The sequence below is a fragment of the Cryptomeria japonica genome, chromosome 10 (assembly GCF_030272615.1).
Source record: "Cryptomeria japonica chromosome 10, Sugi_1.0, whole genome shotgun sequence".
Lineage (NCBI taxonomy): Eukaryota > Viridiplantae > Streptophyta > Pinopsida > Cupressales > Cupressaceae > Cryptomeria > Cryptomeria japonica.
The window spans coordinates 729,479,278-729,499,921 of record NC_081414.1 but is presented as its reverse complement, the minus strand read 5'-3'; the positions used below and the strand labels follow the sequence as shown (position 1 = coordinate 729,499,921).

Here is a 20,644-nt window from a genome sequence, read left to right as displayed (position 1 = left end):
CACAATACCCACATCCTTGAACACCTACTCCGACATCAATTACATATTTTCATCATCATCAACGAAGAAAGTGCATAGACAAGTAAAACATAGAAGAACATGACCACCTTCTAAAAAAAGTTCAACATCAAGAGAGATGAGATGGGGCTAACCAACATATACTAGGGTGTGGTCTTATAGAGAGGTTTTAAGAACTATTTTTGTGGAGCAAAAAGTCTTATGAGAAGAGAAAAATGCTACAAGATTAATTAGAATCATTTACTAATAAATATAAATCTCTATTTTTTAGTTTGTAATTTTAAGGGAGGAATTTCTTTCTCTAAAGTAAATATTTTTACCACTTATTATTTGAATTTTTTAAATTCTTCTTATTTAACTTTTTATCATTTAATATTTAAATACTCTATTAAATTAAATATTTATCATTTTATATTTGTATACTTGCAAAATCAAAAAAAATCATAAGACCGCAAAACTTAAACTTTAAGACTTGAACCCTCTACAAAATTCAAAATTCATAGGCCACTCTCACTTTAAATATACAAAATAATTAAATTTAATTATTTTATCATTTTATATTTGTATACTTGCAAAATCATAAGACTGCAAAACTTAAACTTTTAGATTTGAACCCTCTACAAAATTCAAAATTCATAGGCCACTCTCACTATAAAAAATTCTAAGAGATCTCAGCAGCGCCCTTTTAGGAAGCTCCCTCCATAGGATCGCACTCTAACGATGTTTCCAATGTTTCCCCTCGACTTATTTGTTTTTTAACACAAGACGAGATTATTGACATTATTTGAGGTTTTATTCTTAGATGTGGGGTTGTTCATCCATTCGTAAAGAGGAAGGCACAATTAATTTTAAGCAAGTTTGCAGGTATTTTTTCTGTCAATTATCTAACTTATGTGATTTGTGCACTGATTGACTTGTAACCTGAAAATATCTCTCTCAAACATTTTGTGTGCAAGGAATTTTTTTCCAAATTATGGTATCACCTCTGCTTTCCGTAAGATCCAGTTTGACGGTACAACACTATCTTTGATGTATTAAAAAACCCTCGGTGGCTCGTTCAGATGGGGTGGTTTGTAACTTTTTTAGAAAACTTGAGAAATGTTATTGTAAGATTTTGATTTATGAAATATGATATAGTTTCTTAAACGGCCCTAAATCTGACTACGATATTTGCCTGCCAGTTTATACCGAACTTGAACTTTCAGAATGGGTTAATTGACATGCTTTTAGATAGATTAGGGAATGGATGCCTTCTGAAACCCTTCATATTTGATTAATTGATTTAGTGGATGCTTCAGGCAAAGAAGGAAGCGTAAATTTTAGGCAGGTTTAGAGTGATTCATCTTAAAAAGATCAAGTCAGAAAACTAGCGTGCAAGTGGACAATCATTACTTTGTTGTAAGGAGCAGTAGTGAATAGTTGTTAGGCTAGACAACTTGCATTCTGACAAGAGGAAATAGCTGAAGAGAATTCAAGGTTCCGCAAATATATATTAACTATTAAGAGAGTTCCTGAGAATTTTTTTATAGAAAAAGGTTCTTGTTCCACATTTGTGGCCAGTCATCATAGGAAATATTGTTTGACATGGAAACAATATTGTTTTCTCTATCAAGAACTATGCAAGATGAAGTCAGCGCCCACTTTGTGGAGAGGAGGCTGGGAGATCCTGTTGAGCTTTTACTGTTTGCATGCCTGGGTTAATTCCTCCTCTGATATGGTGTAGTCATTAGATAATTGGGTTTCCTTTCCTTGAGCAAGTGGTGTATAGGCCCTTTTTAACTATCTGTTGACGGCTGAGTTTTCCACTAACACATCCTCATAAATGTGAGTTAGCATTTTGACCCCGAGCCTGATGAGCTTGAGACAGATGGTTGACCTATTAGTCGAGTTTCTGTAGCTCAACAATATGGATAGGGGACACATTCTGAGGTTTTGGAGCATTGCAGGGGCTTTGTAAGCAGTTTTGAGCAATTTATGACAGTTTCCTAGATTTGAATTTGGAGTAACTAAGAGAGATAGTTCCCATTATTCACAGTGAAGACTGAAAAGTATCAAGATGACACAAAAAAAAGGGTAACAAGGGCTCCAAGAGGATGCACTTGAAGGCAAATGTCATATACGTGTTGCTTTGGGGTTAGTCCCGAACAAAAGTTCAAATATTCAATCAAACTCTGCTAAGAGGAAATAACATTCTCCGAGTATCTGAAATCAATGAATACCAATCATCTAACAGCACTAAAGAGATACTTTTAGTCTAGTAACAAGAAAAAGTTGAAGAAGAGAAAGGAAAAGAATGTCAAAGTTGTGGCTTTATAAGACTCTGGGGACTAAAATATGCAGGTTGCATTACGGAGGAGTAATTTCAGAGGTAGTGGAATGTACTTGTGGCTGTGGCGAGTGCTGGATATTCATATATTTCAATTACATTACTGTGAAAGAATATACAGGATAAATTTGAAAGAGCAACTTCAAGTTCTATTCCAAAAATGGTATAGACACGCATTTGAAAATGTGCACGCTAGGCATATTTTTAATTAAGATACTGGTAATGACTGTTGGAACTTACTCTTGTTTCCAGTGCCAACTTTTTTTATCAATGTAATGATTACTGTTGATTAAGAAATTGAGATAATGAATTTTCTAGGGTCAATTAATGACATCTTTGATTGAAATTAATCTAATTTGCTGGCTTCATATTTTGTGGCCAATTTCTTAGTATCAGTGATCATATGCTGGGCAAAGATCAGTAGTAAAAAGGAGATAACTCATCTTTGGGTTCTACTATGTGCACTAACTTAGCTCTGTATTGAACTCTCATACAGTGGAAACCTCTCTTGAAATGCTTTTACTTTTAATAAGGTGAAGATAAAAGTTGCTTTCTTAGTGCCTGATAGATGGTCCCACACTTATCAACTTACTGTGGTTTTGGTGGAATTCTAATGTAGTTTTTTTTATGTCAGCAGTATATTAACCTAATATGGTTTGGTGCAATATTCATTTAGAATCTAAAAGTCATTTGAAGATTAAACCGTTTAATCTGTGAATTGATGTGTTATAAGCAGAAGCTAATCCATGCTGTTATGAATAGATAGCAATCAGAGTGCAAGAAATGAACAATGGGACCATTCATACATACCTAAAGAATAAAATTGGTGATAACAACAGAACTGGAATTTTATCCGTATGAATGTTCTGTACAACTGGGCAAATCTCTGAGAAGAGATGTAAAACTGTACAAATCTGTCTTCTTCATACATATAATACATTAATATTGAATATTACTAACTGAGTGGAGTAGAGACCTAATAGACATCACTGGAAGCTGAAACAATGCATCTTCCGGTGGTAATAAAAAAGTCAGAACCACATTTAGGGTAGTGGTCTGAGTTGAGGCCATGACAGTTTGCACCATCCGGACATGGTGTTGGCATTCGAGGTGGATGTCATGCAAAGTAGAAATGCCACTGATAAAGCTGAATGCAATGCCTCTTTTGCCTCTTGACTCTTTTCCCTTCTGGAGTGCTGCCTTGAACCCCATGGAGGTACTGCCATTCAACTCTGCTTTGCAAGAGTATAGGGAGTGTGAGGCACTACTCTTTGAACTTGCAAGAGCTTCTGCTCTTCAAACTTGCAAGGGGTGCCACTGCTCCTTGATCCCACAGGGAGTGCAAGAAAAACAAGGAATGCTCTATTTGGGGCAGGTGCATGCTGAACTACTAAGGTATAGAGTCCTCTGTGTTGATCTGCTGCCTATGTTGCATGTTCTTAACGGACAACATTGTCACTATAGGGCTGTAATTTGACATTTGGAATGCAAATATTAGTCTCACAAATGATAATTGGCAATTTTATCACCTAATATTGAGATGTTTTGGGATATAGAAGTCTGCTTTAGTAACCAGTATATTGGATAGGTTTATCATTGGTCTTAACTTTGGATCAAAGCACACAAATGGAACTTGATAGCTTGATGCATACCCCTACAAGTTGGCATTCTGAATGACATTTTTCTGTACTTTTTTAGTTATCACTGTTTGCTGATCCCTCACAACCACTAGATTGCTGTGTTCCTGAATATTCATGTTGGATTTAGCATTAACCACACACTTATTCAGTCTACGGTCCATTCTCTTGGTTGTTGGTAATTGTGCTTTCTATTCTCCTTTGGTATTACACTTTAAAGTTTAATGGGATTAGTCCATCATGTTTAATTTCAGTTATGAATGGACCTATAACAAAAATTAATCTTATATGAATTCTGGAGAAATTTGTAGCAGCAATCATTGATTGAGTGGATGGAGGAAATATACATTTTGTTTGTTTAAAATGGTGATTAGTCCATCAGGTTTAACTTCAGTTATGAGTGGACCAATAACAAAAACCAATTGTATATGAATTCTGGAAAAAATTGTAGCTGCAATCATTGATTGAGTGGATGGAGAAAATCTACTTTTTGTTCGTTTAAGATGGTTAATCTGTATGATTTATTGTTCTGCAACAGAATGAGGTTGACCTCTCTGAAACTACATGTTTGGATTTATATAGAAGTGGCATCCATTTTTATTAAAGAATATAACTTTCCAATTTTCAGTTGTCATGCCAGAGATATTAGTCTCACTCAGGCACATATTACGTTCCTGTAACTATTTCAAATCAATCACTTATAATGTTTTGAAATCAGTTACTCCTTTTTTTGAAAAAGAATAAACTAGAAGCTGAGTATCAAGTTCTTGTTTTATGAAGGCAGTACAGATGCACAATTTGGATTACTGAAGATAAGGTATAAGATGGAATTCCTAACTTGCCATACAAATTCATGTCAAATTTGTGTTCAAAGACCTTGTTAGTAAGGTTAGCACCTTGTAAACATGAGTCATGTTACTGGCACTGTAGCGACAAATGCAACTTATGTGGAAGAGAACCAGACAAATGCAACTTATATGGAAGAGAACCAATGTCATCACTCAGATCAACTACCGGTGGATATGTGTGATGTTCAAACGTCAACAAAGCATATTTTCTCTAGATGGAGCCTATGGCAAATTCTTGATTCCATTCTTCCAACTGGTGGATTTGCCCACTCTTATGGCCTTGAAGCTGCAGTTCAGGCACGAGTAGTTCCTAATGCAGAATCATTAGAAGCTTTTGCAGTTAATACAGTGGAGAATACTGCAAGCTTACTTTTACCATTTGTTTACGAAGCTAACAAACATCCTAACATTGAAAATTGGATTAAACTCGATCTAATATTGCATGCAACCTTGAGCAATGGAGTTGCAAGGAAGGCATCAATTGCTCAAGGATCTGCGCTTCTGCGTGTAGCATCAACCGTGTTTACTGAAATTTCAGATTTCAAACAGATGCGGACATGTGCTCGAAAACCTGTTATGGTCCATGTTCATCATGCTTCAGTTTTTGGTGTCATCTGTGGTCTCCTGGGATTTGATTCATTCACTACACAACAAGCATACTTATTTGTGATGTTGCGAGATTTGCTTTCGGCTTCAACTAGACTTAATTTGATTGGGCCACTAGAGGCAGCATCTACTCAACACCGCATCTCCAAAGTTGCAGAGAAGATCTTGAAGAGACACATGGATCGTCCAATCGAAGAAGCTTATCAGACTGCCCCAGTTTTGGACACTGCTCAAGGTTGCCATGATTATTTATTTTCTCGTCTATTTTGTTCATGAGAAAAGTTTATTGCCTCAGCATTACTGACAAGCCAACATAAAGGGTCTTATTATGAATTTCCGTTGCAGAATGACTCATTATTGTGGGTCTAAAAATGCTAGTGATGTAGAATATTGCTAAACTGAATAGTTGCATGTGCTATTTTGTCTTATAATTTTTTGATCCATTGATGTGATCTGATTCTTAAGTCTTCAGTTTTGTGGAAGAAAAAATTCCAGTACCTCTTGGCATCAGGAGGTCTTAGAAGCACCTTCCAGAAGAATATGCAATTCGATACAGTTTAGATGAGGCTTTGTCTATGCCACTTTTTTTGTGTTGAAATATTTGAAATTTGCACAATTGAATAATGGATGCTATTGTTTCACTTGATTTTGTTTTGAGAGTGCATTTTGAGTTTCTGTAAGAAAGTTCAAGCAATATTCACATTCTAAAGACAAGGAGAATTAAGTTTCTTCAAGTTTTACGAATGCGTAATGGTCCCACTTTGAAATATGATTTAATAATAAACAAAATTAAAATACAAAAGAATAAAAATAAAAATTAAATTAAAATATAAAATAATATAATTAAATATGATTAAAATTTGATTAAGATAATGAATGGTCAAAAGGCATGATATGATGAGTTATGACTTCCCCAAATATGAGGTATAAAAGGGAGAAGAGAACTCATTTGAAGGGGGGAGAATTTGTGAATGAGAAGTGTAGATCTGATTTAAATTAGTGCAGATCTGATTGTGAAAGGTTGTGACCCTTTCAAAGGGCAGAAACAATGGAGAGTTGCACTCTTTCAAAGGGTGCTAATGGTAAAAGGGTATATCTCTTGCCAAAGGGCATACATGATGAAGAGGTATGACCTCTCCCTCACATTAAGTGATATAAAGGAAAGGAATCAAAAACCTCCAGTAATATCACCATCGATCAGATCAGATCTGAACTGTTACTAAGTTACAGGCAGTAACATCCTTGTTCTTGGTGGTATGCATGGGGATGTGCTTAATATGTATGCTTAATAAATGAAGCCTAATAATGTTCTTATGCATAATTTAATAGTAATATTAATATAGACCGCACTTATGTATAACAGTCATACTTAATGAAAGACTAATAGGAGGAGTCTTGAATTAATTATTGATTCACATTTAATTATGAGCAACCAATAATGATAGCAAATTAAGGGTATCGCTGCCTTAAGGGAGGATAAATAACCTCCACCACATTTGAAGAAGGCATCGAACAATCGTAGAAAAAAGGAGCCTAAAAGAACAGATTGAACCTGCAACCATCAGGGAGATAAAGGGATATTCTAGTATGAGATCTCTGTGCATATTTCTGATAATGTTTCCTGCATACTACCATTGATAGCAGATCACTTTGACTACTCAATATAGTATACTGCGTGTATCTCCAATCTGTTCATTTCCAACTCATACTGTGAGATTTATTGTGGTTAATATGGTGTAAACTCTAATATAATGTTTTATATATATATATATATATATATATATACATATCATGTCTGATTATTGTAGTCAGCCATGGTTATGAAGGATTGAATAGGGAGAATGGTTGACAAGGCACCCTATCAGATGTGGCTTGAATAGGGAGAACGGTTGATAAGGCACCCTATCAAGTGTGGCTCTATTGAGGGAGAACAGTTAAGACACCCTATCAAGTGTGGCTTGATCGAGGGAGAACGGTTAAGACATCCTATCAAGTTATCCATCCTAGCTTACTATGATTAGGGGTTGTTTTAATTAGCTTAGAGAATCTTTTAATCAAATAGCAACTTGTGATTTGTGTTCATGATCTCTACATTTTGATTTATAGTTTAATCTGTAAATGTTATTTACTTTATGTATTACGACTGTAGCTTGTTTTCTAACTTGTTGCAGGTCTTCCCTTTAAGAAGATAAAAGTACCCTCTCTCTAACCCTCCCTTGTTAACTAAGAATAGTGATCTAGGGCAAAACTAGGGTAATTAACAAAAGGGGACATTACAGAATGAATACGTATGATGACAATATCTCTAAAATTTGTTGCTATTTGTGACATTTTGTATCCTTTTATATTTGTATGTTCTGGAGGCAAGCATGTTGAGAGCGTTGTTGTTAAATTGGAGAAACGGTACTGCAAAGTTATCCTTGAGTTATCAGTTCTGGTTTACCACTGTGTGACTTACAAATGGGCAGGAACCATTGGTACAAGTCAGCATTGAGGGTTGAGTTATGACAGGATATGAATTATGACCAAGAATGACCGCTGAAGTTCTATAATCACAATGCTTAAAAAATAAGTGCCATAATGTGTTCCAAGCCAGTATTTGACTTGGTTAACCAATTGATACCGATATTTTAGCAAGTTTATAAACAAATTGAGACCTGAAAAGCTCGAAAGGAGCTTTACAGGCCAATTAGAGTGGCATCACTCTTGCTAGGACGGATAGCTTTGGGCACAGATTGCTTCCAAAACTTCTTGCATTTCCAGTATTTTTCGATAAATTTACTCTCATATGCTCTTAACTTGCCTATTTTTGAGAGTGAATTTTATTAGAAACAAATTTATGTGCACATTCAAGAATAGACAATTTTCTCTCGGCATTAGTTGCCATTGTTATGGTTTCTTTGGGAACTATGTCGACTCAATGAAGTTGGCAGGTGACACATAAGACAATCTTTCTGGCTGCAATTGCATGGTGACGATCTTTCATTGAAAAAACATTAAGAAGTCTGATGTCATGCTCATTGGCGGAATTTTATTTAATAAGGATCAAATAAGTATTTAGATTTTCCAGCAAAATTGGCCAGTGTTAATTGGATTTCACCCCATTGGCCATATCCTATGAACTCAGATCTCATTCATTTTGGGTGTGAGGATGTGGAGATTTGCATCCAAGTCTTCTTGGAGCCAATCTAAATCCATAATCAGGGCGTGTTCACTGCTGCAGGAAATGCACCCAAACACAATGGATCTAACACATAAAATACATAATTATACATTATATGTAACTTAACATACTATTAAATATGTATAGTATTTATGTATAATTTATTATATCTAAAGGTGTCATATATGGCCACACTACAGAAAACCATTACATGGGATATAGCAGTTCATAAATACACACATGATATATGATCATATTTTGAGGTCGTGTAATGTCCATATGGCTTTTGGTTTATGCAGTCAATAAATGAGCATCTGTATGGCTATTAGATTACAGTCACTTAGATGAGCATGTGTATGGCTATTGGATTATGGTCACTAGATGAGCACGTGTGTATATCAGAAAAATGTAAAGATCAAAATGTAGTTTGCTTGAAATTTGAATTTACATTCTCTACATTATCTTGTGACTTAAAGAATAAATCTTGTAAGATACATTAATATATAAAAGCATATAACAATGCAAGTAAGGGGTCTTCAAGACTTCCTGGGAAAATCTGAAGTCCAAATCAACTGTTATTTGCATTACAGGCAAATTTATACTTTTCTTTGTTTGAATAGAAAGGTAAAGATTAAAAGGCAGTTTCCTTGAACTTACATTCTCTATGTTATCTTGTGACTTAAGAATAAATCTTGTAAGATACATTAATATAATACATTAATGTATACGACAATGCAAGTATGGGGTCTTCAAGATTTCCTAGCAAAACCTAAAATCTGAATCAATTTTTAGTTGTATTACCAGCAAATTTATAGCTTTCTTTGTCAGAATATATGGCTTGAGTGTAAGTTACAGAAAACCCTTTGAAAAACCCATTTATTATAACATTGCATACTTTTCCGCCGTTGTTCCCCTAGATCCAGTATATCTCCCAAAGCAACATGGAAGCAACAGCCACACCCATTCCTAAAGCCAAACTTTGAGGGGACCACTCACAGCAATCTGGCTAAACAAACATCTGGGGCTTTATAAAGGACGCTTAAACCTGATAATAGCATATCAAAATAATATAGATTGAGCAACAACAATGTTGCAAATGGTGGCTGAGCACGTTGTCCATGATTGCAGACTATCCTTCTAGATATTGCAGAGATGCAACCCTTTGTTGTCAATAAAATTCGCCAAATTTAAAGAAATTAATACTGACCATATATATCAATGGACTCCAATCAGGTTGAGCTGGCTCTTGGAGAATGAGCACAAAAATGATGGGAACCTGCCTTTAGTGACTACACACAAAAATGCCAATGATTCAAAGACGATTTATCAAATATTTGATACCCGTCCATCCTATGCTCTGATTTTCAACATTCTGAGCTGCAGGGAAGAGTTCTTAAGGTCATTGATATTGAAGATGAGCACTATGTACAAGTGAGTTATTATGTCAGTCATGATTACAATATACAAATAAGATTACTGGTTTTGCATCCTGCTGCTAATCTGTATGCAAAATGTATCAAGTGTAATCTTGTATTAAACTTCTTTTATTCTTTGTTTATGTACAATGATTCTTTAGTCAAGAGCCAAGGATTGAGGGATATCCATTCCATCAAATTTGTCCACAACACAATCCTGGCTTCATCCCTTATGATGTCGGAGCCTTGCAATCAGTAAGACTTGATACTTGGTGGACTCATTAGAAACCTTTCAATTTCACAATCAAGGGTCCATTGACTACCTTGTGTTAAACTAGGGGCAATGCCGATCACCTTTTTTTTTTAAATAGCAATATTATTCTGTTTTTTTTCACATTTTTTGAAAAAAAATGCCATGAAAAAACATAGTCAACTTATAAAAAAACTAAATGTGATGAAAAAGGAATATATAATTTTTGTATATCAAACAAAGCAATTAATTAAATAATCCAATAAAAAAAGTAACACAATTGAAAAAATAATTGCTGTGCAAATAATTTTGTTTGTTGATAGTGACAACATTCTTATACATGAAGGCATGCAATCCTTGGAGTATGTGCTAGCACATCTCTTGGACAAAAAAACACTTTCTAGAAGGCAAGAGTATGAGAAATAATCCGTCAGCGGTAAATTTTTGGATGTTTCTGGGAGGGAGAAGGATTAGTTTTCAGAGAAAACCTAAGCCCATTGAGCTATTGCATGAAACTTGACCCATCTTCATCTCAAGTGAAGAGGATTATAAAACTAGTCATATCTTTTAAATTTTTAGTTAATGTTGGTTAATAATATAATGTAAATCTTAAACTTTGTGCTTATCCCATTCAATGTAATTGGGTGAAAATGTTTTTTTAATAAGTCTTTTTCTTTTATAGAAAACAAATTTAAAATATAATAATTTGTTTCTTTTTAAGAAATTACATCAAAACTTGGATGATTTTCAAATATTACTTGATAAATTTATTATATAAAACATTTTAAAATCTAATCATCAATAATTGTTGGCAAAATTATCATCATTGTCACCATCATCCTCATAAAATCATTTCCATTATAATTAATTTCCTCTAAAATATGTGCAATGTCATATTATAAATTGACCTCAAAGTTAGAAAAAAATCAATTGAATGTTTGAATAGATGTATATAGTTAATCCTTATTGCACAAGTACATAATCCAAACACTTGTATGATATAACTTACTAAAGTTTTTGTGTAGAGGTATATTCTCTATAAGATGAAAAAAACAATTATTCATGTGAACACACACACACACACATAAACACATATATGCTTATGCATATACATATACATTTACATTTACATCTAGAGCATATTATGAACTCATATAATACAATCATTGATCTATACATTTAGCATTTTCATTCCCATTAACATTAAATATTATTCATTCTCATTGACATTAAACATGATATGATGTGGTTTTTTACACCTTTACCATGTGTATCAAGTAACAAATTCACCATATTTGATTTTTTTTTACTTAGGGTACATGTTTATAATTCACTAGGGAGATACTTGAGATGCTTTAGATCACTTCAAACAATCCCTTGACCTATTTACAACTTTTTTTCATCACGACTTTGTAGATTTATTACAATATTATCTCCAAAATGCTAGTCATCTTCATAGCTAAAGTGTTTGTCCTTGATCTCGTTGATCTAGAATGATAAGACCTAAGTTTTGGATCATACTACCCCTTTTAGTTTTTCGTTGTCTTCAAAAGCTCAAGGAGTAAACAATGTGGCCATATCTTTTGTAGATTATAATTAAAATTCTAGTTATCGTTTCTTGGAAGTTGCCCTTTTATCCCAACTACCCATGCCTCATGTTCCCCATGCCTTGTTTTGCTTACGTTCTTGTCTAAAATGATGCAATCTTACAGTTCTTTTTCTTATAGAACTATATCATCTATCAATGCTAATACACCACACTCTTCTTCATTCAATATTGAAGGTTCAAACAAACACTTCTTCACATTCATGATTGAGTATATTTCCATATAGGGGTAGGTCAAATTATATAATTGTTATCAATTAAGCTTGCACGCTTACCAAAGCTATGAACTTCAACAACCTATTGATACATGGGAACACTTCAAGGTTGTGGGTGACCTAAGATGAAGTGGACCTCCAGAGTAAGATGGTTCTTTTTAAGTACTTCACCTAAACTAACACCTTGCAGAGGAAAAGTAAGAAAGAGGTAATGAAAAATGAAATCTAATCCTAGGTGGTGCACCATATGATATCTTGAGACTCACGCAAACAAATGACACACAATATAACAATATAAATGACTTTCCTACACAACCCAATCATACACAATTCTGCATCAACAATTCATGAGAAGGCTAAATAATCATAGTTCTTAGTAGGAGAAAAATCACTTCCTCACAATTTAACATTGATTCTTATGATTAACACAACTCACAACCTGCAAAATATGTGTATTTTTGCATAAGGCATCAACATGAAATGCAATTTTAAGGACAAAACATCACCACAGGAAACTGCATAACACTAAAGACACACAGTAACATAAAAATGAGAAGGCACAAGCTATTATCACTGCCAAAAGGTGTCACCAATCTATATTTCTCTCCAAAATGGATTACAAAACTGTATACTTCTGCAAAAGAACTCAAAAAATTACAATATGTCAAAAGCAAAAAGGTAAGAACTCCTAATAATGAAGACCATGAGATATATATGCTTTCCCAAAGCAGTCAATGAATATAAAACTCCACCTCCTCTTGGTCGAGTAAACACAAAAAACCCACTTTTTAGGGCCCTAAACAAGTCTGAAAAGGGATGTGCTTGAGAAAAAAGTCAAGCCACCCCATCTCCTGCCATAAAAGCTCTTAATTGCACATTAAATGGCCCCTAAATATCTCTGAACAGGCCTGCAATCCTTCATAAATGTGAAAAATATCTTTGACTTGCTCAATAAATGCAAATAAGGAAAAGATCTAATAAAGTGATTTAATTAATTATCACTTCAATAAATATCTTTTCTTATTTGATTTGTACTTTAAGTCAAAATACTAATAAATGAAAATAAGAAAGATATTTAATAGAGTGTTAAATAATCAATCACTTCAATAAATATTTTTATTATTTCATTTATTTAAATCATGCTTTCAATTTCTACATAAAATAATATTTGATTAAGTGATTTATAACTTTATCACTTAATAAATATTTAATTACATGGATATAGTTATTAAGTGATAAATTAATAGGTCACTTAATAAAATATTTAGCACCTTAAAAGGGATGCAAAACAAAAAAATCGACCTCCTCTATTATTTCACCGAGAATTACTTGAGGGGAGAGGAAATAATAGAAAGGCAAAAAATTGCCCAAGTGATCGATCAAATAGGGTACATGAAACCCTAAGACTTCATTTCTTCTTTGGCATTCAATACTTGTCTTTTTCTTTTCTGCTCTGAGCGTCGCCATGGGTATTTTTTTGGTTCAAGGGCTTGAACGAGCTCTTATGGGAAGGATTAAAAGTGTGGAGCATAGTTGAAGGGCAATTTTTTGATAATTTCTTGTGTGTTGGGCATCGCCATGAGAGTTTTGATGAAGATACATGGAAGATTTTACTGTTTTTTTAAGCACGGGCATGTCGATTTTTGGTAAGCTCTTTCATTTCGAACTGGACTTTGAACATTCACTTGATTGAATTGTTAACGACATGAAATCGTTTTTTGATGCTTCTATTTTAATGTGTTCAATTCGAACCTCATTTTGAGTCATTTCAACAGCAAAAATGATCTCTTCTTTCCTCAATGCAGTGAAGGGTCTCATGATAATGAGCTAATCAACCATGGATGGATGATATCACACTTAATAGTATAATTTCTCCATAACCTCATAATATGTCACTATTTCTCTTCATTTTTATTCTCTCCATGATTGTGAAAAGTCTAAACTCTCTTGATGAAGTTGGTTGTCTTATCCAACGTTGGAATGTTGTAACCTTTCATATTGTGCTTTACAAGCACTGTATCTTCAAAATGTTGCAAACTCAATTATTTCTGATCCTATCTCTATTGTAGCATTGTCTTTGTCCTCTGCCATTAAAATGACTCCTCTTAACACTAACTTTGCATAAAAAATGTATAGAAAAATTTTGGATCGGGGTGATCACCATGTTGATATAAATGTCTTCATTTTTGTTATGTTGCTTGGACTGTTATTGGGTTGCCCACACATACGATTGTTCCTGTAGGCTACCATCATATGATTTTTTCGTGTTCTTTGTGTGTCTTTGACATGAGTATGGTTGTCCTCCCTGTCACGCACTACGACAATTGTGTGCTTTCCCTTTAATGCTTCTAGTTTTTCTTTCTCTTCAAAGCATGAGTTACATGTAAGATCATTGTAGCCCTGACTTATAAGTTGGACAATCTTCATGGAATGTCACATAACTGTACTTTGAAAGGGCCTAATTCTCTTCCCAGACCCTTATAGCAGTCATCAAATCATTGATGATTTGTTTTTTTTGGTTCACTGTTATGACATTGTTTTTTGGTAAAAAATCATCATTTATGTCTTCTATGATTCTGTGGTTCCATTAGGCAACAAGTTATTGTTCACATCAGTGAAATCAACAACTTCACTGCTATGTATAATAAATCGATGACTGGTGTATCACAATATCATAAAAGAGCGTAACACTTATTTCTGTCAAATACCAAAATGATAGTATGCTAGGCTCAACCCTTGTGGGAGCCCATTTTACCCCACATGTTGAATCTGATAGATCAAAATAAGACATGATTACAACTATATCTACACATGCATCAAACAAGTTAGAAAAACAAATGCTTATTTTAGATGTGTATGATGACTTAGTTGTTTTCCTGGACACCTAAAGTATGCATTGTTTGTTTGATGCACATTAGATCACTTTATACATGCATAGGTGTAATGTACATATAATGTTAGAGACTTTTCATTGCTCTAACATCATTTTTTAGCACTCAGATGCAGGGACTAGGAGCAATTTGGAGCCGAGGAGGATACAAGCAGCTTGAGGCACGACACAGAGCAAGGCAACACATCGAACCAATCATTCAGGCAATGACTGGTCTCTCACTTGTTATGTACATTATGTCTTGTTTACCTATCAATGTATATGTCATTCCTTGTTTACTACATTGAATAAGTTAGTCTCACGGCTTGTGCGAGACAGTGTACATTTCATTATCAATAAAGATTATCTTTTTCAGAAAGACTTGTGCACTCTCTTCTATGGTATGTGCATCTGCATAATGCAATGTGGTAGAATAGTCTTCTGATTTTCCTTTATGCACATGGATGTAACATAGCAAAAACAGAATGTACTTTTCTTTCATTTGTAAATCATGACAACTCTACCTGATTGAGCTAGTAACAAAATTCGGTAACAATAATATAGGTTGATTACTTCATGAAATTTAAACTCAAGGTTAAACAATTTCAATTATTTATATTCCAATTATGAATGACAATCATACCCAGATTAAATATTTAAATGCCTTCTATGATGAATTACATTCTTCTTTGTGATGAAATATTTATACACCAATAGAGGCTCCCATCAAGGCAAAGACTTTTGTAATTTTAGTCTCTATGTTGGTGAATTAGTTTTGGGTCATATAGGTTCCACATATCATATCATAAATAATTGAAAGGAAAAGTGTTTTTAGTCTGCCTAGACCATTCCAACTATGCTTCTTTCTCAATTAAGTTTTATCAACTATGGATGCATTTGAATGCATCCATACTTAATCTTTCTAATCTTCAAAGGCATCCATAATTGATAAAACTTAATTGAGAAAGAAACATAGTTGGAATGGTCTAGGTAGACTAAAAATACTTTTCCTTTCAATTATTTATGCTATTTGGCAAATGGACATGCTCCTATCTCCCATACTTTTTTGAGATTACTATTCAAATTGCATATTTTCCAAAAGTGTCAATTCAACTTCTTTCATTTTTCATAACTGGTGGGAGGAAAATAGAAATTTTAAACATGAAGAAAAAATCCCAAGAAAATGAAGAACATGTACTTTCAAGTATTTGATTGCATGGTTGGGTTCAAATTGATTCAAACACTACAACTGTGTTGACTACCCTTCTCATAGCTAGGTATAGTCTTATTTGCAAATTGCATGTAATGTATTGATCCAAAATAATGATGCAAATCTAACTTTGAGCCAATTTTAAACCCTTTTCAAATGCTAAGTATTTGTTACAAATGACATTGGGTTTTGATATTGAGCTCATCACTTATCAAACTCAAATTTAATCATTGTTTACATCACATTATTAAAATAGCATCCTAGACAGTACCCAAACAAACAACAAATGTAACTCTCAATCCTTCCCTTATCATAATAGAATCTAAAAATACATGCAAAATAGTATAACAACAATAAACTAATGTCAACATACTCATGATAAACAACAAACAACACTAATACAGTGAGGCTAAATTTGCAAAAAATGAAGTTTTTATGTGACCTTTAGGTAAGATTGTCCTCTAGGTAAAGGGGCGGTGTCCTCTGACCTTTGAAATGAAAGAGATTTTATCCTCTAATCTCTTGCAGACGTATGGGTTTTTGTCTTAGATCCACACAGATGAACTAAAGTGCTCAAAATGAATTTTGAAAGGAATTTGGTCAAGTGTAGATGGTGTTCATGGATTAAAACATTCTCTTTTATATTCCACCAAAATAATAGATTGACTGCCATGTACACCCACAACTTCAAATTTGAACTATGATAATGGGCAATCAAGATTTTGTTTTGAAAGTGATGGTGCCAAAAACATAATATTAGAAACAATGCATGGGTTAGCCTTATCATGAGACTCAAACTATAGGATGAGGCGGCGAGTGTTGAACAACAAGCATGCTAGTAAGGAAAATCTTGAAGTACATCAGGAAGAAGGGAAGATTGAAGTCAGACGAAAAAGATTCATAGGAAGAGAAAACACATAGCTGATAAAAACAAGGAAGACACAAGTGCAAACCTAATATGTACAAACTTGATGGACTAGAAATAGGACACGACATTGCAAGCATCTCTTCTTTGCTTCCATGCTTTTTGGTAGGGCATATTGTTGGCATGGCTATCGATGGCAATCTCAAAAAGAGTGGGCAGCCCTCTTGCCCTTTACTTCTCCTTTACTTAGAGGCAAAAACTCTTGTTTGCAATTGGCCTTCTCCTTCCTCCTTTGACACCACCACTCACACATAACAAATATGCATACAAACAATATGAAGAATATTTTTTTCTTTTTTAATATTTGAGTTTTAAGCATCCTCAAATTGATTTTTTGCTTGATATTGTCTAAGCTTATATGTCTTTGGATAAGAGCCAAGGACTGAGGGGTATCCGTGATACGAATGTCACATGAGACATAATCCCAACCCCATCCCTATTTTTGGTGTCAAGGGGCTTGTCCTCAATAAGATGTGATCCTTGGTGGGCTCATTTAGAGCCATTCAACTTTAACAAGAGACCAAGGGCCACTTGACAAGGTATGGATGTTTTAAATATCAGGAGTTTGAGGAGCTGGATAATGGACCATGAATGAAAATGAAAAAGTGAAACCCTTTTATATTGAATATTAAGGTAACCCAAACGAGTTCTATAAAGTAATTATTTATCAGCATTAAATGACTATTAAGTTCATCTTCAAGATGGTCGTTCAAATTTAATTGCATATAAGTAAAAATATGAAATAATATTAGTGCATTTGGTACTTGCACGTAGGATTATGGAGAATAGTGTTACCCCTTTTCTTTAAGCAATGATTGATCAAACTTCCCAGTTGCATTGTTTAACTACTTAGCTTGGGATAAACTAACCATGGAATTCACGAGTTTATTTATTAGCTTGCGAGCATCCCTGCAAGTGCAACAACCTTTTTGTCCTTGATTTGGATTTAGATGTGGAACATTTTGGTCTGTTCTTCCTCCTTGGGACTTTCTCCCACCCCACATGATCCCTCCTACAGCCACAAGACATGACAACTTCTCATTCAAATCAAGATGACTATTGATCTCTTGGACCTTGCTCATGAAGGTAGTATTCTAATAAATTTTTTTCTTCCTCGTTCCTTCGTGAAGTTTCTAAATCAAGATGTCTATGTAATTTCCAACACCTTTCATATAAATGATTGTATTAATCACAATGTCAACAATGAAACCTGCTTTTCTTCTTATCTTTGCTCTTTTGTTGAAATGATGTATTGACATTTTTGCGGATACACTTCATCTATGAAATTTCCAACACCTTTCATATAGAATTTTGTATTAATTACAATGTCAACAATGAAACTTGTTTTTCCTCGTATCTTTGCCCTTTCGTTGACATTTATCATGGTCGTCCCTTCCATCATCCTTGTTATTATTTCCACCTTATTGTTATCCTTTTGCTTCTACTTGAAAGAGTAGGTTTTTTATTCTTTCCACTTATTGTTATGCAAAAGAGTAAGTTTTCTTTATCTTGGTGTTGGAAAATGCGAATACACTTTATCTTCGATAGAAGTAATGTCATCACATAAGCAGCTTTTGTATACCAAACCTTTACAACATAATTATAGTCTTACAGATATAGAAAAATAGAGTCAGTAGTAGCTAAGAGAGAGAGGTGGGGAAAGCAAACCAGTAGTTAATACTTTCAAGGTTCGCTGGACATTAATAGGGATGAATATCCTCATTTACCTATGGCTCTCAGCTAGTAACGCAACAGTTTTATGAACAAAACGAAATCACTTGCACCAGCCGGGAATCGAACCCGGGTCTGTACCGTGGCAGGGTACTATTCTACCACTAGACCACTGGTGCTGTTTTCATGGAGTTTGGAGAAACAATTTTAAAATAACATAAAACAAGGTCTCTTTTCCGCAGAAACAGTCAAATATATTCTTGCAAAAGGATGTTCATGCAAAGCTTCACGTTATTAACGTTATGGAGATGCGGGGTATCGAACCCCGTACCTCTCGCATGCAAAGCGAGCGCTCTACCATGTGAGCTACATCCCCTCTGTGGCATTTGCTTGAGCATAGGTTTTTCTATATTCTTCTTTTTAATGAATAAAATATATCTCTGATCAGCTTTAATGGATGAATAACAAAAATATTATACTATTCACAAAAAAGTCTACGGTGGAAGGTTTTTTTTAAGTTTATGTGGAGTTAAAGTTCAACAAGACAAAAATGTCATAAGAAAGTTGTTTTAGGTGATAAGAGTTACATTACCAAGGGACCAGTCTCAACCAAGGGAGGTCATACATAAGAAAGATCATAACCATCAATGACGTTATTCCAACCACTGACACTTCCTTCATTAGAAAACGACTAAGCACGAAGAAAAGAAATTGCAATAGCTAGTGTAGACACCTAAAAATGTCTCATTAATTCTGCACTAATTATTCATCTATTTAATTAAGTAATTCTTTAATTATTTGATTAAACTAACTATTTCTTCTAATCATCGCCCTTCAACACTTCTAATTGTTCTATTTCTATTCTCAAATCATTTTAATCAGTTAACCATATCTCAATTACTAATTAAATATCAATTATTTAATTAATTACAACATTTTCTTTAGTTAAATAATCTTTATTATTTAATTAATTCTATTTCCTAAGTTTAAATAATTTCATTTAAATTATTTAAATTAGTTAATTAAATTCTTGCATTTCCTTAAATTATAATTCCATCTAATTTCATCTCATTTCTCCCAAATTCGAATTTCATATCATTTCATCTAATTTCTAATCATCAAATTCACATTTTTCCCAAATCTGAATTTCAGTTAATTTCATGTGCATTTCAAAATTCGAATGACAAAATTCAAATCCAAATTGAAAATGAAAATCAAATTCAATTTCAAATTCCTACAACACATGCTAAAATCAGAACTGATTGATAAACTCAGTTAACTCATCAATCATCCTTTTTAACTCAAAATCAACGTTTTATGACTAATCTATCAATTTAGTCATCTCCCTAGTCTATTCAGTTCACTAATCAATCAAGTGGGTTTACTAATCCATCTATTTAGTTCACTTTTCAATCAATTTAGTTGACTACTCAATCAAATGAGTTAACAAATCAATCAACTCTGTTAACTGATCAATCAATTTCAGTTGTCTCCCAATCAACACTTGAGTTTTATTTCTCACCCCCTTTGTGTTGAAAATCTATAAAGTCAACCTCTTTTCTCATTTCAATCTAGCCTTTTCAGAATCACAGTCTTCAAAACATTTGTATGCAGGAAATTGGTGCAATACCCGAGAGCCATCAACCACACAAATTGGAGAAGCACAATGGAAGCAAAGATGCAGAATGAGGGAGTTTTTATTTGAATTCATTTCTCATTTCTTGTATTGATTTTCATTGATTATGTTTGATGTTTGTTAATTAGTTGAGAATTGGTGATTCGTTCTTATTTGCTAATTAGCTTAATAACACATGACATTCAAGCGTAGAAACAACTAGATGAGAGAACTTGGTAAATTTTGGCCATCCCACCTCAATCATGGGGT

The 20,644-nt window shown here is 33.8% G+C and overlaps 1 protein-coding gene and 2 non-coding genes across 3 annotated transcripts; 1 reads left to right on the top strand and 2 right to left on the bottom strand.

Moving 5' to 3' along the window:
• The first annotated feature begins 672 nt into the window (after positions 1-672).
• Positions 673-6,076, top strand: LOC131045554 (urease accessory protein F). Its single transcript, XM_057979147.2, has 2 exons — positions 673-882; positions 4,762-6,076. The coding sequence occupies exon 2, from the start codon at positions 4,887-4,889 to the stop codon at positions 5,709-5,711; it is 825 nt and encodes a 274-aa protein (XP_057835130.1). The 5' UTR covers positions 673-882; positions 4,762-4,886; the 3' UTR covers positions 5,712-6,076.
• Positions 6,077-18,867: 12,791 nt separating this feature from the next.
• Positions 18,868-18,938, bottom strand: TRNAG-GCC (transfer RNA glycine (anticodon GCC)). Its single transcript has one exon. It is a non-coding gene; the product is annotated as a tRNA-Gly (tRNA).
• Positions 18,939-19,062: 124 nt separating this feature from the next.
• TRNAA-UGC (transfer RNA alanine (anticodon UGC)) lies at positions 19,063-19,135 on the bottom strand. Its single transcript has one exon. It is a non-coding gene; the product is annotated as a tRNA-Ala (tRNA).
• Positions 19,136-20,644: the final 1,509 nt, after the last annotated feature.

Coding starts and splice junctions, on each gene's coding strand:
- LOC131045554 (XM_057979147.2), top strand. CDS start 4,887: ATGAGTCATGTTACTGGCACTGTAGCGACAAATGCAACTTATGTGGAA.